Source organism: Andrena cerasifolii, chromosome 12 (assembly GCF_050908995.1).
Source record: "Andrena cerasifolii isolate SP2316 chromosome 12, iyAndCera1_principal, whole genome shotgun sequence".
Lineage (NCBI taxonomy): Eukaryota > Metazoa > Arthropoda > Insecta > Hymenoptera > Andrenidae > Andrena > Andrena cerasifolii.
The window spans coordinates 9281945-9304294 of NC_135129.1; the positions used below are offsets into that span (position 1 = coordinate 9281945).

General features: G+C 49.9%; 1 protein-coding gene across 4 annotated transcripts in view; it reads left to right on the forward strand.

Annotated features, from left to right (window-relative positions):
* The window catches only part of LOC143375428 (zinc finger protein castor homolog 1), a 112330-nt gene that overhangs the window by 83070 nt on the left and 6910 nt on the right, over nt 1–22350 (forward strand). For all 4 annotated transcript variants that reach the window (XM_076824492.1, XM_076824491.1, XM_076824493.1 and 1 more), the window contains one exon: nt 3054–3117. In XM_076824492.1, coding sequence (XP_076680607.1) covers nt 3054–3117 — 64 coding nt within the window. The remainder of the gene's footprint in view (nt 1–3053; nt 3118–22350) is intronic.

Genomic DNA, 22350 nt, shown 5'->3' on the forward strand with positions numbered 1-22350 from the left:
TCCGGCGTTATGGCACAAGAAGTAACAACGGCGTATAATACTCGACTCTTAACGTTATTCTATTGTTTGCAAATCAGCTCTATTGTTTTCTCATATACCTCTATACTCTCCCGGTTCCCTCTTTGCCCTCTCTCCCTTCCTCTCCTCCCCCTGCCTCCTCCCTCTCTCGCTCTCTCTCTCTCCCTCTCGTGCTTCCACGAGGCTCTTCTTCTACCCTCTCCCGTGTCTCCTGCACCGTTCTTCCCCGTTGCCTTTCGCGCTCGATCCTCTTCCACTCCTCGAGTCGCTCCGTTGTCGTCGTTGTCCTCTTAAGCAGCCTGCACACACAGCCACCCCACGGCATTTTCTATTTGTTTCTATGATCGCCGCTTCCTTCCTCTGGCTCTCTTCTTCTTCTTCTTCTTCTTCTGTGTCGTCCTTTTGCCGAGTTTCACCCGGGAAGCTCCGCGAGAACTGTGTGGGCTACTCTGCAATCGAAATCTGCCTCGCGGCTCGCGGACTGCCAGAGGTATCGACTCTCCGATGCCTGGAAAGCCGACCAGGCTTCTCGGTACTCGTCTCTCTTTCCCTCGGGTTTCAGGAGCCAGTGTTCGCCGTCCAGTCGTTCTCGATTTCCCGCGGAAACCGCGCGGGACATTCTTGCCGGCGCATTGCCATGCGATCCGCGCGGCGATCCGTAATATTGGGCATCGAAGGTCGACGATAATTATGAGCGCGGAATATAAATGGCCGATCGGTGTCCGCGGGATCGATGGGACGCGATTGCCATGCACGTGAGAGGCGTTCGATCCTTGGACAGAGAGAAGAAAATCGTCACCGCGCGTCGTTCGGCGGAGAAAATGGAAAGGAGGAGGGGACACCGAGGGACGGGAGGCGACGGACGACGGACACACGATGTGGCAATCGCTTCATAAATTCAGCGACGCCACGGATCGCAGATAGGGCTTCGGAAATCGTACAGGATTCGAATAATTTGTACCGCGATGGGGCTTCCGGCGGACCGGCGTCCCTCTCGCGCGTCTCGACACCGTTCTTCAGCTTCTGCTCGGTTCCGTTTCCTTGGTCTTCGGGTTTCTAACACCCGCCGCACGAGGACTCTTAATCTTCTCGCGCGAGAAGACAGGGCCGACGTAAAAATTCCATTAGCACTCGGAGTGCCTCCGCGTTTCAGTCGTTTCTTGGAGTAACTTCGTGTCCTCCTCGTCGCGATTACGTTTAATGGCCCCGTGAAGTGTTCTTTCTGACACACATTTGACGGTGCAACGCGCCCGCTGCGCCCGGGGAGGTCGTCGACCCCGGGGATCGAGTCGGTATTCCGATTCCTGGACGTTTTCGGGGAACCGGAAGCCGTTTCCGCCTCACGTAACGTCCCTGGGAGGATGTCGTAACGATAAACAGGCAATTTCTGTCGCCGCGAAAATTCGTCGCGCGGGTAGAGGTTAATGCCTCGAATTCCATGCAGGATCGTATCGATGCCAACATCACAGGATATTCCACTTCCTTCGTGATAAACCTCCTACGAAGGCCTCCGTTCCCCTCGGAAACTAGGGCAAACGAGATGTTCACCGGTAGCCTCGGATAAAATCGCAACTAGGCAACGATTCCCAAAGGATCGACAGATCGATACCCGCAGTCAGGGCTCGAAACGGTTCCGAAAATAACTGTTTAAAACTGTTATATAAAAGTCTGATTAAAACGGTTATGGAGAACTTTTATTCCAAATAACTGTTACGAAGAACCTAAATATCTACCTATTATCTGTTTCGGTTACAGTTCCTATTTCCCTCTTCATATCAGTTCCATAACCGTTATTTTTTCGGTTCTATATTCAGAATCAATTCTTATATCGACTTTTCCCTAATTGATAGCATTCATTATCGTAGCTGTAGAGTGCTGTAGATGTTTGTCTTTTTTACAAAATCCTTGTAGAAACAGGAGAAACTTTTAACTTCCTATTCTGAATGATGTGGTGTGTGTGAATGTAATAAATATGTAGCTGATTTATTTGTTTCAACGCTTTATTATACATGATATGTATAAATGTTTCTTCATTTTCTATGAGGATTTTGTAAAGAATATGCACGTATACAGTAATCTGCAGCTACAATAATTAATGATATCAATTAGGGAAAAGTCGATACAAGAATTGATTCCAGAACCGTTTCGAAACCGAAAAAAATAACGATTATGGAACCGATATGGGGAAGGAAATAGGAACCGTAACTGAAACAGATAATTAATTATAAATAAACTAAATTTCGACCGTAAAACTTAACTACAATGGTATCGGCGCACTGGATGGTTTATAACTGTCAACGGTATTCACCACTTTTTCACCTTCTAAAAGCAGATGTGTTGTTCACGGTTTACCTTAGTCTTATTCCAACCGACTGGCGAGTCACACGTTGTGCCAGAGCACGGTGACTTATTTTCAATAGCATACGCAGTATTTTATATATGTTTTTAACTTTCCTTGAAGATGATCTAAACCAAGATCGAAATGTCGGAAACTAATACATATAATTAATTAATTGCAAAATAGCTTTGATGTATTATTTTAATTTATATTAATTTATTTAATTTGTATTATTTTAATTTATTAAAATAATAATTGTTTTAATCTGACCAATCCAGTGGGCCGATACCATTGCAGTTGAAACAGATAATAGTTGGAAATTTCGGTTTTTTATAACAGTTATACAAAATAAAGGTTCTTCATAACCGTTTGGAGACCCGAAATCGATATTATAACAGTTTTCAAACCCTGCCCGTAGTCCATCAAAGGAGAATCTCCGATAGAGTGTTATTCATAGATTTAGGCGCGGAAAAGCGTAATACCCGAGGGGAGCGTCGGTTTTCCCAAAAGGTCCGCGCGAGGGCCCCGGATAATTTGGAGCCATTCAACTTTTTAACGACACGTGTCGCGGGGCCGTGGTGGAAGCGTCTCTTTCGTCCCCCTCGGTTTGCGTGGGCGGCCCCCCTTTTCGTCCCCGTTGGCGAGCACGGCCCTGAGCATGCTGGTGCATTGTACATCGTAATGTATTTTCTTTTAGGTACCGCCGACAATAGCGAGCCTGGCGGCGATGAAGGTGGAGGCAGCTGACCCGAAGGTTTCCGGTGAGTTACTATTTCCTCCTCCTTACGGAATTATCGGGATCGTAATTAGATTCAAATCGAGTCCCCGGCGTTCGACGACCCTGCGCCGCGGCGCAGCCGGCCACGGGAGGGACGAAAAAGAGAGAAGAACAAAAGAAAAATGTGTCCGGGGCGGGAGGAGCAAGGGAGCGTGGGTCGCGACGCGTCCAAATCGGCGACGATCTGGTTGAACCGGTCGATTTGCGCTCGTCCTTTTTAATTGTTGCGCTAAAACGTGCTGTTACGGCGCTGACGAACATCTTCATTCGGTAAGGAGAGATTTGGGAGCATCTTGGCGGACGTATCGCGCAAGAAATTGCCTTTTCCCTTTGGGACGCTTCGATTTAGCCACAGAAATATCGGTCCCAAGAAGTTTAAGCGTGTCCAACAAACTCTCAACTTGCACATCGTCGTTATCCCGTCGAAACTAGGTTACAGTTTCTCTAAACCGTTTAAACTCTCGGAAGCAACAATGGGCCCGCATTTCCCAATTATCAATTCCCACGTTCGTCACGTGACTAGGCAGTGGATCCGTAAATCTCGTTCGTCAGAGGATGCACACGCATCTCTCTCTCTCTCTCTCTCTCTCTCTGGCAGCTTCTATTTATTCGATTGAATCGGTGCAGGCTCGTAAATCGTGTGCAACCTGACGAAACGAGTCGTGTCCCATGCTCTTTCAGCGTTTTGTGGCCGGGGGCTCTTCCCCCTTTATTGGAATATCCGCCCACAGCATTATGGGAATTATCAAGGAAATGGGATGAGCGCAAGTGGGTCCCACGAGGGGGCTGAAGGGTGCTGCCTGTCCGCGGCACGATCGGGAAAGAGAGGAAGACCGTGCGTGGAAACGGATTCATGCAGGTCCCCCATACGCGCGCCCACCCCCGATTCGTTCCATTCAAAAAATTACGCCTCTGATGGGGAAATTGCGCGGCTCCATCGACACGGAGATCGTCGTTCTATGGACTAACAGAAATCGTGCAAGATAGAGGAGCGACGATTTCACGACACAATACGTAACTGTTCTTATCAGTTAAAGAGAGAGAGAGTGGTCTGTGGAGCGTATAGATCTCTTCAGAGAAGTCCCTAGAAAAGATAGAAAACGGCCGATCGTGATGTTTGCGAGGCGCTCCGCGTTCCAATGACGATCGGAGCACCGGTCATTTCGGGACGAAAAAGTGTCTAACAGAAGGAGTTGGCGAGGCATTCTGACGACACGGGTTAAGTATAGATCGGCCACGGGGAGCACGCGATGCCGATCGATCGGCGATAGGATAGAGAAGTCAGTGACTCGATGGGAATTTCATTAATTATAGGACATCGCGGCGTTACGTAACCGCGTCGATAGCCGTTTATAAATACACCGACGGACCGTGTACCTAGGCGTCCGATCGACTCCTCGTTTTGCCATCGATCCGCGAATTCTTTTCTCTCGCCTTTCACGTCTCCTCTCGGCATCGATGGGTTGTCAAAGCGTGGAAAGTTTCAGCGCCGAGCCGGGCCGGCGACGCGTGAATCGTCCGCGGGACGGCTGCGGAAGGTTTTCGGACGAAAACGTGCGAAACGAATCGGCGGCGGCAGCGGAAATTATGGTAATCGGTTGACAAAGCGGGGTTACGGCGAGGGGAGCGGAGCGAGGGAGGAGTGGGCGGCTTCTCTCGGTCTCTCTGTTATCCAGAGACACATTCCCACAATTTCGGATCGGCCAATCAACGTCTCGCGCTCTCGGACGATATTAAAGCCCGTCGCGGGATCCGCGCTGAAACGGAATAAAATAAAATTGTGCGCTGTTCGTGGAGCGTGTGCGCGCGTTCGCCGACACGAGGAAGAAAAAAGGAAAGAGAGAGGCACGGAGCGACAGGGAGGGACGGGGGACAGAGGGAGACGGTCGGAGAAAGAGGGAGGAGGCTGCGGGAGAAAGAGAGAAAGAGAGAGGAGAGAGAGAGAGAGAGAGAGAGAGAGGGCAGCAATCAAAGCTGATTAAGCCCACAACTGGGGAATCTGTGGGGCCAGTGTCTCACGCCAATCTCGCCCAATCAGCCGGTTGGCCGGGGAGATTTAAAAAATAGAATGCCTACTGTCAATTGTCCCATAATTTAAATAAATCGAATAAATGGACAAAGTGGCCAATTAGAGTAGTTGCTACTTGCTGCTTTAACGCATTTATTCTCTCTTTCTCGCGGTGTCTTCGGCCCTCTCGCCCTCCGCCGCCCCCTCGCCCTGCGACCGCCCTCCCCGGACGTCGATGGACCCTCTTTGATCGTCTCCTTCGAACTTCTTCCACCGTCGCCCACCGCCAACCCTTTACCCTGGCCTCGAGTCGACTGGCATCGACGTTGACCGACCACCTTGCGTCGAGGTGCTCTCCAACAGCTCCGACCACGGCACGAGGATCGCTTAAACTGTCCGGCAACGGGCTCGCTGGTGAATCGGTGCGCGATTGATTTTTTGAATCCCTCACAGTATGTAGCTTCTCCCGTTTTCCAGTGGCCGATCGTCGCCTCGATCGCGTCTCCTTCCCCTTGACAAGTAGATTCGCCTCGGACTGGTCAGACGCGATCGTCGGATCGCGCACGGGCCCGCGTTCCCTCGGATCCACGAACGGAGTTAATTGATAATCCGCGACCCCGCGGCCTTTGCTCGGCAATCTTCCGATCGGTGGCTGCTTTGAAATTTAAGAGAACGCGCCGCGTAACCCGTCGAATGCCAGGGACAGGCCTCAACAATTACAAGCAATTTACGACTTTAACAATTACGCCCGACATCCGTGAACCACGTCTGCCGGCCTGCACCTGTTCGACATTCATTTACGGCGCGGGCTTAACATGCTCGTTGATACGCGCGGTCATTAATTCTCTTTAAATACAATTTAATTAACAGTCGCCGCGGCCTAACCGCGCGAAACCCTCGTCTGTCGCATTAATATTCCTACGTTCCCCGAAAATTCTCCGCTACGTACGTCTCCATCGCGATAAGCTTTAATTGGACGACACTGCGCCACTACTCAATTCCTGGGACCATGCAACATTGTGCTTCGCCGCGGAACATATCACTTTTCCAAAGAAACTTCTTACAAGGAGAGGTTCCCAGGTCTCCGCCTCCGATAGCTTTGAATTTTGGATATGCTTTAGAAGACCGAAAAATAAGGTATACGTGTTTTTTTATAGCGGCCCGGTTTCATATTTAGGGGGTGAAACCAACCCCAAAAGTTATAAGATTTCCAGGTGTTCATCTCCGATTGCTTTGGTTTTTGGATATGTTTTAGAGGACCGAAAAAGAAGAAATACGTGTCTTCTTTTTTATTGACACGTATTTCTTCTTTTTGAGCCCTCTAAAACATATCCAAAAACCAAAGCATTCGGAGATGAATACCTAAAAGTCTTATAACTTTGGGGGTTGGTTTCACCCCCTAAATATGAAACCGGGCGGCTATAAAAAAAACACGTATACCTTATTTTTCGGTCCTCTAAAACATATCCTAAATTCAAAGCAATCGGAGGCGGAACCTCTCCTTGTTAGTGTCATGTCCAAGTCAAAGAAGGCTTTCCAAGAGGAAACGCGATCGTTACGGTATAATCAACGGATTAGCCAGTCGAAAAGGTTAACAGTGCTCGCTCGGGGAAGGGGTCCTATTGGATCGGAGGGGTTGCAGGGTGAGGCTGGGCGGCCAAGAAAAGAATGCTTCGTATTAAGCGGCCAATTATGCGAATCTGGCTCATCTCACCGAGGCACGGCTGTGTAACGCATGTCTGGAAGGTAGATAAGGTACCCTCGTAGGTGCTCGTACACCTACGTGGGCCGGCAGTCGAGCCAGCCAGTCGACCGAGCAAATAACAAATAAAGCATAAACGGGAGCTACAATAAATAACTGGTGCACCGCGTTCTCTGCATATACTCGAAGCCACGCGGACCCTTCGGGGCCTTATTCCCCTCTCGCCCCTCCCCCCTCGCGCTACGTTCCTCCACCCCCACTATATCGGGCTCCCTTTAAGGCCCATATATATGTCATAACGTGGACGCCAAGGGAGGCCGGCTTTGAGAAAAATCGTTCCTGACTTATGCGGTTGCCGTGAAAACGGATTTAGGGGATCCTCGGGCATCCTTTTATGGCTCTTCCTTCTCTCCCCATGGGGACGCGATTTTCGAGAATTCCAAGCATTCGGCTGTTCCTATTCATCCTCTGGCGCTTGTTTTTTGCCGCCGCAGGACTGGGAAGTTGGGATTTTGCGTGTCAAAGAGGATTCGACTTGTTAAGGGGGTATTCTAGTCTAGACACTCGTTTTTGAAGGTGATATTTGGAAATTAATTCTGGAAAACCTATCGCACCTACAGGGCAGAGGTTTTGCACACGTATTTAGTAGTGTTTGAACTAGATGTAACCAAGTCCGGACATTGTTACCGAAATCGCAGCTGTTTAAAAATTTATATTTGATTTTCTCTAATTTTCTTGAGCTAAAACAAGGTGTGGGGGAGGTTGTATTAAAACTACTGATATAATTCTAGTTCCGGCTATAGGTACACATTCACTTTGAATGTGTGTGAAATTTTAGCTCAATCGGTCCAGTAGTTTTTGAGAAAAATGTGCGCCCGATCTAAAAAAATTGTTTCGAGAAAAAAGCGTTTAAAGTTTTCCTTCAGTACGACCTATACGACTGAAGTTGCGGTAGATAACAACTAATTTCTGCAACTTATCCCTAATCTCGTATACCAGGACCGTAGAGGAAACCTTCCTGAGCTTCAAAAAAATCATGTTGGGCAGCTGTCCCTTCTCAGTCGCGCGAACGACTGCCGGCCACGCTGCGGCCTTAAGCCCCTGTAACTCTGCAAGTTTTTCGAATTTCACCTTAATGGTTTAGAGACATATTTTCGAAACCCTAAAATATTTGAAAATCAAACAAAAAAAATTAGAATTTTTGGGTAGAATACCCCCTTAAGCGCGGATGGTCCTCGATGTTTTAAACTCCCTCGACTGAAGCCCATTCGCAGAGTTCAAGAGCAAGGCTCTCGCTCATCAGCTAGCCTCGATGGTATCCGCGAGAAGAGCGCGCGGAGCGAGTTTCACGGGTGATTAAAAACTGCTTACACGTATTTGCACGCGCCGTTACAGGACACGGGGGTTGAAGTTGCGCGAAGGAAAGGCTAAATAAATATTTGACAGCTAAATCGACGAGCGCGCGCCGCCGCTTTCCTTCTCGCCACGCTTTCTCGCCGGAGCTGCTCGTATAATTGGTTACAGATGCATTATTCTTTGGCTCTGGGCTTGTTTCTCGCAACCCCATGCATAAACATTCAGCTCTTACGACATGGGCGTCGCTGCTGCTTTTCGCCTCTCCTTTTCTCCTTCGCATCCGAGCCACCGACCATTCTGTGCCTAATTTCGCTAACACTCGCGAACCGTTCTATATTAAACGAAATTCCTGCGACCGCTCGAGGAATTCAATCAGCGGAAACAGTTAGCCAAACACTGTTAACGAATAGGTCGCAGGAAAAAACACTTACAATTAGAGGAGCTCGTCTCCTAAACGTCACCATTCCTCTGGGCTTCCCAGCCTCCCCGCTTTGTAACTAAACCAACGCGAAGCTGGTCGACCTCGGGGCCCACGAAAATCGTGCATATCTCTGCCAGCAGGAGGGGAATAGAAGGAACAGGGGAGGAACAGCGAATTTCGTCGTAGAATGGAAACAATGCGGCTGGATTCCTAGCTGGCCTCGTAAAAAGTGGCTGGAAATTTTATTATTTATATTTGAAATTTATTATCGCCCCTCGTCAGTCCGGGGCCCGCGGAGCGGTCGATCCGTCCCCCTCTGGGCCCCTCGAGCGTATTCTTTCCGCGGCGATTCGGTCCCCTACTCCTCCCTCCACTCGCTGCTTCTCGCGCCGTCTCGTCGCCGGTCTAATTTATCGTTCCTCAACTTTTTATTAATTTCTTACCGCTCGCGGAATCGCGATCGCATTTAAAAGGAACGTCCTGGCGGCCGAACGTTCAGCGGTCACCGAAATGCATCGGTACACAGACGGAATGCCGTCCCTAATTTTTCGCTCTTCTCCACCCCCCCCCGCACCCTCCTGGCGTTCTCTTCTTTTGCCACGCGGCGCCCGCTGACGAGGAGGACCCTCCTTGGCCCATCGATGCTATCGGCAGACCCGCAGAAGAAACGCATTTTTCCGCAAACTGCCGCGCTGGTGGCGCTCGCCCCAATCCTCCAGAGCGGATGATAAAAAGGGACCGGGTCGAAGATTCCGCGGAGCGGATCACCAGGTTACGCTGTTACCTCGTCGACGGTGATTTGGGCGAGCAATCTCTTGCTGATGAAATGGGAGCAATAGGTACACCGATCCATCGGCAAAGCTTGCGGACTAAAAAGGGGAGGCCGTGACATCTGGGACACGGATTTTGATGAATCTCATATATGTTGTAGTGCAGGTGTAGTAGACTAATATATCTCTCACATGTTGGGTCCACTAAGCCGGAGTTTCCGAAATATTAATGAAAAAAGATGTTTATGCGTTGACGAACAGAAGCGATCGCGAAGTTTATTGCGATGATGAATCCACATAAAAAACTTTAAAAAAAAAAGTAAAAAAAATACGCCAAGTACATACATAAAAAAGTCGAGGACGAAAAAGAGTATTATCAAATAAATCAGAAAAAATAGAAAATAATAATAATTAGAATATAAAAAGAAGATGTGAAATCAAATAAGCTGCAAGTACAGAAAGCTGCTTTCTAGACATTTGCCTAGATGTCCGCGACCTAGAAGTCAAATACTTGGCGCATTATATTATCACGGGACAGAATTAAGGATAAATCCAGTCACAGCATCATTTTACGCGTCGATTATGTGAGACATATATTGGTCTACTACACCTACACTACAACATATACGAGATGCGTCAAAATCCGTGCCCCAGATGTCATCGTAGGTGACTCTAGAAACCCTCGCGATAATTCCCGCGAGTCCGAGGACTCCCAACGGCGACAGGCGGCTGAAACGGTGCGTTGATGGAGCAGTTTCAAGGTTCGCGACAGCTCCGAATTAGAGAGATCGATTGGTTAATCGGCGCCACGATAAACCCGTGTATTCTTGGCGGCCGAAAAATCGCGAAACGTCGGCCAGGAAAAAACGGGGACGAGCAGAACGAAGAAGCTCGGGACGAGGTTGCGCGCGCTTAAATAATCCCCGGTGTTTGGGCGGGGGTTGACGGGGCCGAGGGGGGGGTTGGTGCGTATCGTTTGATCGAGCAACGATGGATTCCTGAGTTTCGAGGACGGCATGCGATTGCCAATCGCTGTTTCCCGATACAAAGACGATCGGGGCCAATCGCGCGGCCAACAAACATTGCGGCATTCGTGCATCGCTTTCGCAATTCCCTTTTCGAACTCGCCACTTTTATTGCCAGATATTCTAGCCCCTGCCTGCGCTCGGTCCACCCCCTCCCTCTCCTCGCTGGCCCGGTCTTCGCGTTAATTATAGCGAGCGAAGAACAGAGGGAAAAAAAAAATAAAACCACGTTCCTTCTTCGTCGCTCTCGAGGCACTGGCTTGATCGCTCTCTTCGTTCTCATCTCGCGGTTCGTCAGAAAGTCTGATCGACAGCCAGTTTTCAGAGGGAGCAGATACAGGAGGGACATGGGCAAGGCTACGGACGGAGTGCCTCGGCAAATGTCGCCGCGGAGGCTTCTTAATTGACAAAAATGTCACTGACAGCAGAATCATCCCCGAAAGTACAGCTAGCTCTAGGCGCAGCGGGAATCGTCGAATAGTCCCGGCCGGTACTGGCCCCTAGGAATCCCCGCGAGATTTCCTCTCGCGATCCATCGACAGACGTATCATTACGCTCCCGTTTCTCCTTTTGCAATCGTGCTGGCGCGGCCGAGAGAGCCGTTTAATTACATACTTAAATATTTATACGCGCGGGAATATAAATGGAATCGATTCATAAAAGGCGAGCCAGCGGGCGAACGCGGCCAGGGAAACAAGACCATCGGTCGGTGGACCGCGATCCTCGGGGATCGTTGCTCGTGCAAAAAAGGGCGAAAAGGAGGGAGAGAGAGGGCCGCTGGCGCGCCTCCCTTTCTCTCTATCCTCCGCGCGGACGTGCCCTCTCTCGCTCCCTTTGGCTGCTCTATTAATTAGCTCGCGGCAGCTCGCTCCACTCTGTTAATTTACTCGGAGGGGGCGCATTTTATTTTTCGTACGGGCCTGAGCGTCGTCGATCCTCTCTCCGGCTTTGGCTCCTCAATCCGGCTCTATTAATTAGCCGGGGCCCTTTTTTCCCCGCGGCCCAACCCCCGTAAGACCCGTCGAATCCCGTCAGGAAAAAGAGGCACCGCGCACGGTTAGAAAAAGAATGCGCGCGGACCGCCACCGTCCGTCTCGGATTCCAGAATCACCGGAAAGGGAGAAGAAATATTCCGGTTTCGAGCAAAACGGCCCCTCTCTCTCTCCTGCTGCCCGGCGAGAGGGCCGCGGAGTCCAGAAGGTCCAGAGGATCCAAGGGGGCCCCGGAGTTCGCGAGTCGCTGCGCGTCCCCGATGGAACTCGAACGATTTCGGCCGGGTCGATTGTTATGCAGGCGGTTTCGTAACGCGTGGGATCTCCCGTCGAGGGTGAATTTTCGGGATTCGAAGACGATGTCGCGAGTCTCGATGATTCCGTGGGTCAGGGGCAGTGCTGCTTCGAATCGGCTCGGAGAAGAGCTGATCGCGATTTTTCACTTGCAGAGATGTGCAATTCACGCTCGGGTTAGAATTGTACGAGGGATGCGGAGGTACTCGAAGAAGAGGAGAGGGGGATTGGGATTTTTTTTCTCGGGAATATGGAGGTTAAACACACAGAGCGGCTCGAATACGATATAGGTGGATATTCGTTTGAAGGGGCGATTTGTCAAACACTTTAACAGCTGCCGCACGCCGACAGCATTATGGAGAGGAGTGTATTATCGATTTTCACGAAGTAATTCAGACGCCATGCTCGCCCAGCCACGCGGAAAGCGCTTAATCCGAAACCCTTCGAACAGTTTTGCACACGTTAAACCGCATAAAACGTGAAGTCCGCGTGTACGTTGGAGCTGCGACGCTCTTCAGGAACATCTACGGGTTTCGGGATTTCAATACCCAACGAAAATTCCCTCTCGAGAAACAGCCGACGGTGCCTTGCGCTTTAAAGCCTTCGTGCACGGTTGCTAAATCGTGACGTAGAAAGGGACTTGTCCGCGTGTACTTACAGTGATTCAGCGTAAGATCTAGAGCCTTCGTTCCCGTAATGAGTAATGTTCGTTTCCTTCTTGGACACCGAAGAGGATGCAAACTCGTATTTTATGGGGCGCGTAGGAAATCGTTTGTCGGTAGTTGCCCTGTCATCGGCTGTTCATAACGAACGAAATGGCCCATTACCAGCCACGGTTGGCCGAAATAAAGAACACAGAGGACGCGAATAAAGAAAACGCGGTGACCTGGTAGAAAACAGACCGCTGAAAAGGCGGAGAGGTCGGCTCTCTTCGGCTCGTTTGCCCCTTTTCCGTCTGTTGGAGCGCATTTTGCGATCACTCCCTCTCTCCTTGGCCCTCTTTCCTCCCCTTTCGTGATTATACTCTCGAAATAGTCAACCGGATGCCGGCCGACAGCGGGCTCGCGGATATTCCGTATATTTCTGGCGACCCTTTTTCCCGCGAAAAAGAAGGAAGCCGACAGAGCCGATCCAGAAATCTCGGTAAGAAGAATCGTCGCTTTAAACGCGGATTGAACTTCGCGACACCGTGAAATACACAATATCGAGCCTTCACTATCGTACACCCTCTTAAAGAGTAACGAAGTAAAACGAAGCTTCGCAAAAAAAAAAACATCCACCGCGCCTTATATTCTCTTCTCCTAGTCGCGAAATTTATCACGAAATCCGCGCGGAATCGGCTTTCAATGAAGAAGACGGAGGCACCGAGGAAAGAGTGCAAGCGTGGGGCCGCAACTGGTCTGAATTTCCGGTCCGGAGGAGGCGCGCGCGCGCTTCGGGGAAGCAACCCCGTAAATCAATTTCCTCGGCGTTTCAGAAAATCAGAGAGACAGGGAGAGGGGCAGAGAGAAAGAGATGGCGCGGAGTCGCGTCGCTAATAAATCGAGCTTTCTTCCCTGGTTTATCCGGCGTCGTTCCTCCCAGTTCGCCATAAGTCGCTTAAAGCCGTTGCTCTTCGGCGCTTTAGTAATTCGAGTTAGCCGCTGAAGCTGGCCCGCCTTGGCCCTCTCATCTCCCTCGTGCCGTCTCGCTCTGGCCCACGCTCATTCGCCTCTCCCGCTCCTCTGTTATTTCGCGCTTGGCGAGAAGCGAGAAAAAGGAAGAGGACGTCGTCGCGCACCGTCGGTGGAAACGACCGACGAGGAGGAGAGGGCCGAGACCAAGACCACGAACGCGCCGATTGTTTTAGCCCTAGGCCAAACTAAAACGGCCCGGAGAAGTCCGGAGGGTCAGGGCCGTGCCAGAGGGAGGTCGCAGGGGGCACGGGAGAAGCCCCGCCAATCGCCAACGCCTACTTCTCTGCGGGAAAATTTCGAATTTCCAGGCCGGAGTCGCCGCTGGAGCCGAGCGCTCCACTCGTGCTTCATTGCCATCGAAACGGTGCGATAATGTTGAAGAGTAGTGCGAAGGTTCTATTTTCGAATTCCGTTTCGTGAGTCGCACTTTGTTTAGGAAGAAAAGTGAGGTTGATTCTTGAAAGGAACGCTACGTTACTGTTTGCGGATTTTGGTGAGAGGTTCGCGAGGAATCGCTCCCCGGTTTTCCCTCGCGTTTTCCCCACCCCTGGGCTTCTCCTCTTTCTTTCTGCATCTTCTGCGTGACGCGAGGCAGGGGACGACACCCGACGACGTGCCAAATCATGCGAGCGGAATCGGAGAAATTTAAAAAATATTCTAAATTTAATTACCCCGGCGACCCTCGGTCTTTCGAAATCGCCCGGGCTGCCAATGGCTTGGTTGAAAAATAGCCGATCGACGAGCCGTGCCGCCGAGCCTCTGGCGGGGTGGCATTTGCATCGCTGAAAAAAAGGGGAAGAAGAGAGAAACGCTCGCGCTCGAGCCTCTTAACCCTTCTGCCATCGAATCATTCGTTGCATGAAAAAGAAGATTGCAGAGGGAACCGTGTACCTGAGAGAGAACGTCGACGAATGTCCACGCAGCTATTCCATGGTAAAAAGAAGCAGAATATCGGAACCGCGAAGGATAATCGATAATGAATAATAAATATGGCGCAGCGATCGACTAAGCTTCAGACTCTTCGCCCGGAAACTTATTCCCCAAAAATGACACTGAGAGAAACAGGAGCACCCTTTATAAATTGGGGAAAAAGAGGATCAATGACCGCACAAAAGTCCCCGGCTCCATGCAGCTAAAAAGCGAGAAGAAAGAGGAGCGCGGTGGGCAATGAAGAGGTCAACCAGGGCCCCAATTTCAATTTCTCTTTCCCACGCTTATCCGGCGTCGAATCAATGGCCCCGACTCTATATTTCACTCAATAACTCAGCCATCGGGGCATTCATGAATCCAAGCTGCACACAGCCCAATCGAGACACCTACTACAGTTTAACGCCGCGTCAAAATCTTCGCGAATCATGATTCCCCCGACAAGAATATTGATAGCTTCTTAAGTGAAGCAGACGGGCGACCGCGGGGTTGATCACTGCTGGCAACGGCGAGGAATGCATGGATTTTTCGAAGGAAAATCGAGCAGACGGGGGGTGGACGCTCGCGGCCGGAGCTTAGAGCAGAAAACGCCACCGGGCATCGATAGAGCGTGGCGGCGCACTTAATAATAGTCCTCGCTCGTTACGCACTCGTCGAACTGCCTTGTTAAGGCTAACAGCCACTCGCTCTCGGGGAATATTCGAAAGTTATCGGACACGCGATCTCGTAAATCAGCGCGCGTTATGGGACTTTGTAGAACTTTGAGATACGCGGCCACCGAAGGGCTGGCGCTCTAACGATTACTCGTGAATTCTCATTCGTCCGGCAGCTAAGAGCAAGTTGGAGGAAGGCGCTATTTTCATCGAGAAAACCGATTTTCTCTTGAGACTTCGCTCGAGTTCATACACGCGAGTCCTGAACACGTTGTCCCCTGGCTTCAGCTCGCGCTACCAATTATCTTAAGTAATTCTATTAGTGCAGCTGCCCCGGTAGCAGTGATATTCCCAAATTCGCTTGTCGTCGCTGAGAAAGGGGATGGAGAAGGAAGATCGATCCATTTTACCACTTGCGGTAAAAACGCGTAGAGAAGAATTCGCTCTCGAGAACGATTCTTCCAGTGTTCCCTTAATTATCCCCCAGACTGATTAATCATCTCACTCCCCCGGTCCCTGGAAAAGTGACTCGCCTCAATGGTATCGTGTTTCCGTAAACAGAGGGCGATCGATCGCTCAATATTTCACCGCGACTACTTTATAGCCGATCCATTTTCTCCGGCGGGGCCACCCCTTTGAATCCTCGCCCTGGAAAATTCGTTGAATGAGAAATCGGGGTGTCCCGATCATCCGGGGCATCGGATTTCGTGTTTTGACAGCGGATCGTCGATCCGTGGCTAGTTTCTCTTCCATCCTCTTTCTCCCCGCTTCCTTTCCGCGGCCCGAGCTCGACGCGCCTAGACGCTTTTTCGAAAGTCGAACAAAAGGGGTTGCGCGAGGAGGCTCCTCCCTCTTCTGGCTATTTGAATTTGTAGAAAGGGTTCGATTCTGTTTATTTTCGGGAATAACGCTGGGGGAGGGCGCATACACGCGTGTATGTTGCCTCGAGGGGCCAGGGGAACACGCTCGCACATGAATAGCCGATATTACGTGCGAGCTTCACCCTCGTGAAAAGTTTACGCGTCCCACGTAAGAGGCTGAATTGGGGTGGCGCGGCAGGACGGGCGATAAGTAGTACGCGTGTTTTCGCTCCAACTCAATTTACCCCCCGGACATTCCATGCAAACTCGGACAGATTTCGGAGTAAGCTTTCGTAGATTGCTGAAATTTCAATATGTTGTAGTCTTTAGTGATATTTAAACGTGCGTCGAAGGATTTTTCGAAATTTTTAATAATGTCGATTTTACAGCTGTTTCAAGTTAAGTGCCAACTTTTTCTCAATACATTATAGCCATGGAAGTAGTAAACGGATGGAGATGAGCTTTACGGTGCTTATAGAGAAGACATTGAAGTTTTGAGAAAAAATTATTTCAGTTTAAAAAAACAAAATTGAACCATTTTTGTGCAATTATTTTAAATAAATGCAGGGCGCGATTTTAAAGATCTAAAAAAAAGGAGAATGGACAAATTTTGAAAAATATTAGCGGCCATGCGACTGTACCTGATATTCTTATACAGGATTCTCGAAAATGGTAAGTATTTGAAAAAAACTGAAGGAGGAAAACTCTTACTGTTTTTTACATCCATCATAATACGGTATCTTAATTTTTGGTGTTGGCAATATTTTCCTTAAAACGAGGGTGAATTTTAATTTTTTGATTATCTATATATTTGATTATCCAATATGAAAGCAACTGTCAAGACGAATTCAACCATATGGTATACTATGAACCTCAAAGCCACACAAGGTTAGGAATGAAGTAAATATATTGAACTATCTATCTAGTAGATTGAATTTCTTTCTTTTTGTAATATTTTTTTTTTAAATTGAAATAATTTTTTCTTAAAACTTCAATGTCTTCTCTACAAGCACCGTAAAGCTCATCTCCATCCGTTTACTACTTCCATAGCTATAATGTATTGAAAAAAAGTTAGCATTTAACTTCAAACAGCTGTAAAATCGACATTTTTCAAAATTTTGAAAAATCCTTGGAGGTACGTTTAAATATGACTAAAGACTACAACATATTCAAATTCCAGCAATCTACGAAAACTTACTCCTAAATCTGTCCGAGTTCGCATGGAATGTCCCCCCCGTAACGCTGGAAACACGCCGCGCCGGCGCGGCGAAAGGGGTGGCCTTTCCTTTGAAACTAAAAATCTTTATCCTACCACCAGGGTTTTTCGGGGTGCACGAGTCCGCTTGGATGCTCGTGTTAATCAAGTCCCACACCCCTCAGCCTCCTAATTTCCAAATTCCGAACAGCGAAGTGGAGAATTTAACGCGATGCTCTCCGAACCGCGAGTATTAAACTTTACGGCTCTTTCGCATTGAATTCGCGAATATTTCACGATCGAAAAACCCTTGTCGCTGAGAGCTGCCACAGTATTAAAATTCTCCAGGCGAGTCTTCATCCCCCTCAATCGACTCCGAAATGAATTGCCAGTGGTGCGGCCACGGTAGAACAAAAACCCGGAGACCGGTTCGCATCGCTGCGACTCGGTCAATAATTTCGGAAATCATTGTTCTCCGATATTCCACGTCGGGGTTTCCCCTCGTTAAATTTAACACGGGCCGCCATAAGTAACAGTGGAGAGGGAGGGAGGGAGGCTCGACCCACGGCGCCGTGAAAAGAAGGGGGTGCGTAGAAAGGACCACTGCCGCTTCGAGGGGGTTGACACTAAGTAGTATGTCCGTAACAGTGGCCCGAAAAATCCATACGTCCGAGGGCAGGCTAGATTAAAATGAAAAAAAAAAAAAAAGAAAAGAAAGGAGAAGGAGAGAAAAAATTCCGCGCCACGCTGGAGGGGTAAAACGATACCAGCTACATACGCGACATTAATGAATGTGCCTTTAGAAACGGCCAGTGAGAGTGCGAGAGAAAGAGGAGCAGAGAAGGAGAAAGAGGCGCGTAGCACGTGGCTCGATTGCTTTAACGACCGTTTGTACGCGCGCGCTCGTTCACGCGCGCGCTCGTTCACGCACGCTGCGACTCACGAAAGCTTTCGACGACGGACTCGAGTCGCGCAATAATCGTCCCCGAATTGTTGCGCGAGGCCTCGTGGCGATTCCAGCCGGATTTTCGAGCCCTGCTCCGCGAAACAGAAGTCCTCCGGCGTGTCTCGGTAGGTGGTAGAGCAGCCAAGACTACTTAGGAAGAATCTTTGGCGTAGAGTGGGTGGTTGGGAATTTCGATAGAGGTAGGAGGAGCTGGAAGAGCTCGATTCTCCTCAGAGCCTCCTGGCCTCGGTTGCAGTTTTCAAAACCCATCGGAGGATGAAAACTCCGGGGGAGAAGATTGCTTTGAACCACCCCGGTGTCCGTGGCCGCACGCCGGCGGATCCACGGATATCAGAACCTGCCGGGTCTATAAATACGATTCATAAATCTCGCGAGAGGTCGGGCTAGTAATAATTACGAGGAACGAGTAGACAAAGGCGCGAATAATTCCATCGGCAGTACCGAGGGAAGATCGTAAATCCCCTGGCCTCGGAAGGAGGACGGTCTCGGGCCGCGAGAGTGGCTCGGTGGAATATCTGGAAACGGGGGCTCCCGGCTTCTTCCCTAAAGAAGGAAACGCGTTAATTATAATGACAGTGTAACCGCCGCGTTTATTCTGGTCGCGAACGGTTCCACGGGCCCCGCCGAGGCAGCGAGATCGGGAAAGAAGACGAGGGGACGGCCACGGGGCTTGCGTGGAAGAAGGTGCTAAACGGAATAGCACCGAGAGAAACGGGACAGTAGAATGGCGACCATAACGTAATTTTGACAGAAATAACGCCGCCGTGCTCGCTGAGGGACAATAAGTCCGCGACACTCTCTCTCGCGCGGAGGATCTTAGAATAGTTTAGCGTCGGCTCGCCTCTAGCTCCTCCGTTCGTCCATCCCTCCGTCCTCTTCCTGTGTTCCACCTTCAACCGCGGCTTCCCTGTTTCATCTGCTCGCTTTTGCTGACCCTCTTGGCGCCACGATTTTCATGGTTGCGACTGGATTGATGATTCTACCGTATACGGGCGCTGGGGCCATTTTAGTCAACCCTTTTCCGACAAAGTGCCTTCCGATCTTCGCCAAGCTTCCGAGGAGACTGCTGAGCGCGATATCAGCAGAGGAAAGGGAACCAACTAGTGGTCGCTGGGCATTAAAACCTGACGTACCTACCCGCAAACTTTCAACGAATCAACTCAACCCTTCCCTCGGGAGCTTCGTGAAAAATATTAAAGCTCAGCGTCGAAATATTCCCACCAATCGCCCTCGGACCCTCCCTACCCGTGGAGCGCGATAAAATCGGCGCAACGTCTCTATTCTGGCTCATTAAATCGCATCTGGCCGGTTACTTCTTTGCCGGAGCCGTTTTTCCGGAAACAATGTTGTGACGAGGGCCGTCGAAAAAGGGGTGAAGAGCCAAGGAGAGGGGTGGCTGCCCGTTGGGATTCTTTTTTTTTGTCGGTATTTAGGCCCTCTCGAGAGAGAAAAAGAGGAAGGAAAAAGGTTGAATGGACCCTTCGCGATTGCGCGCCGAACGGACTGCGACGCAGCGGGCACTTGACGCATTATCCAAACACGTGATTTTGTGGGTTACGTTAACCCTCGGCTATACCCCCCTTCCGCCCCGTTCAACCACTCACGGTTAATTATCCATGACTGGGTCCTTTGAATAATTACGCCGAACAATCGCGAGTGCCTATTAGAGAAGCTCTATTTTCTGATAACGGTCTATTACCGGCCAATTCGTCGGGGGCAAGAGATCGAGAATTATGTTACCTTTTTATTCGACTGCCCAATTCATCTGGATAGCGCACGATCCAGCTGAAAACGTGCTGACCTCTTGGTTCCGAAACAACAAGTTTATTAACCAGTTTTTTTCATTTAGTTAGTCTTCTTCCATATATTCTATATCTTCTTTATAATTAAACAAAAGATATTTTGCGTCTTTTTCAAGTGCAACAGACGGAGTTGGCCATTGGGACCTCAAAATCGAAATTAAAGGATTATTAATAAATTATATCTAAGTAGTTTTATAAAAAAAACTACTTAGATAAGCAAAATCTTATCAAATTAGCCCCAAAGATTGTTCTACTACAGTTTTCATCCAACTGTGTCAGAAAAAAGATAGAAAAAACATGTTTTGGTCGCAATTCAGGTATTTGATATTGTAGCAAATTTAATCCCCGACAAAACGAGCGAAAAAATAGAAAATCGCTTGAGAATTGACGGAGATACGGAATTTTGTCCACAAAAAGGCACTTTGTACCACTGTGCATCGCCGAGGATTTCGGTGCACACAGATCAAACCGTGGAGCGTCGCGTATAAAGGGTTATTCAGCCGAGTCCACGCGGATTAAATGATAAAAAAGGAGAGAGGGAGAGAGAGAGAGAGAGAGAGCTGGCCCGCTGAAATACGGGGGCCTCCTTTTCACGATCGGGCTTTTTGAAAATTTTAAACTCCCCAGCCGGGGCCCCGTTTCAAGAACCACGAATAAAAGGGTTCGGGGCCTGAAAGCCGCTGCTTCTACGCATAAGGGTAGGAAAAGGGGGCCAGCCAGCCTGGTGCGTGTCGTCCCGTGAGTTTCTCATATTTTTTAAGATCCACTAGGCAAGCCACGTCACGTTCCTCGTATTCTTCGCTCCTCGCGCACGACGGCGGTGTTTTTGAACCCCCGGTGTGGGTGGCGCTCCCAGAGAGAGCAAATGACTTCTTTTTTGACGCGCAATGACACGCGTCTCAAGTTCCCCGAGCTTCTTCGATCCCTCGAAGGCTCTCGAAAGTGTCTTTCGCGTTGCATGCTGCTCGAGTGCCGGGCAAAGTGTCCACGGAAGGCAAAGCCGCAGAATTCGCGCGTAATATGCATCGCTGTATCTTTTAACGAGTTCCAAGGCCAGGCCCCGTTCGACAGCAGCGCGCCGCCGCCGTTTTGGCACGCTTCCTGAGACGCGGACCGCATAATTAGGCGTCAACAAAATGTCTGACATTCCCGGATACGAAAGAAGAATCATGGACACGGTGTCCCGACGCGTTTATTCTTAATTAATAGAAGCCGATCGAGCCTTGACCTCGTGGCTGTCGCCTCCTCCCTTTCCTTCCCGTTCGGCCGCGGAGGAGCGCGCGGGGGAGAGAGAGGCTGGCTGTAAATTCGTCCGGATAACAATTTCCTCGGCGCGGACTGCCTAGTCGGAAGGTGGCTCTAACGAGCGGCACAAAACACGCAGCTGCGTTACATAATTACTGCACCACGGACGATAGATTAATAGTCATAACCGAATGTTACGCAACAATATGCGCGAGCGTTCCCGGTTCGGCTAAACCGGATAATTAATTTAAACATCCAGAGCGAGCTGCGAATTTCGTAATTCGAGCACGTGCCGCTGTCGGGAGCCCCTCTCCTCGATTATCAAGGAATTTCCATGTAAGTCGTTGGTTCACGAAGGAACGGAGGAGTTCCTCGGCGTCCTCGCTTCTGATGAATTGCGAAAACGGGGCCGGGGGAAGATCGAGAGGAGATTGCCCGACGCGGATCGGGAGATTTATCGGAGGAGCTGTTGGAAAGAGCTGGAGGAAGTTCGTAGTGTTGGGTTGCAGCGTAGATTCGCGGGGTTTTGCGTAGTTTCGGGGGGAACATAATACCGAGAGCATAATGCCAGCCTCTCCCTCGCAACCTTTACCATTTCGTCTCTTTTCTCGTCCGCTCCTTTTTCTCTCGTTTCCCCCGGACCACGGCGGGGGAACCCTTCTTCTCTTTCGCGTACACACGTGCTCATAAAACTTGGCCGGTACCTATCCCCGCCAGCCGCGCCCAGCCGAGGGGGACCCCGAAGAGAAATATTCGACAATTTTTAAACTCGTTTCTGAACGCATTGAAACGCGCACAGACGGCAAGTAGGCATTTCTCGGAATCAACCGGGGGCCCTTGGTAGGGCAGCAAACGTGGAACGTGGTTTCCTGGCGAGTGGGGGTGGAGCCAGGCTATATATCGCTCTCCCTCCGTGCTTACGTACTTCGCGGCTATTCGCGAAATTCCTCGGGCAAGGGGCAAACGAACGCGTGGGAATCGAGTGACGAACCTTGACGGACTTTATTGCGAAATTGCAGCGAGAATGGATGGGTTTTACGGATGAAATTGGTGGTGGTGGTGCAGGGGTACCTCGAGATCACTCGAAACAATGCAAGTTCTCTCGTATAACCGCTCTTCTCCTTGGCCATTCTTAAGAATACTCTCGCCGAAGAGAGTTTGAAATTGTCCCGCGTAGTACGCGGTTCATGCGCGACGTCACTTTCACAGCAGCAAGTGTTTCCTCTCTAGAGTTCTTCCTCTTTATTCGGCATCACGGATCTCTGGTTTATCGGCCGATGAAGAGCTGACTGATCGACGGAGGGTAATGGCGAGGCTGTTAGA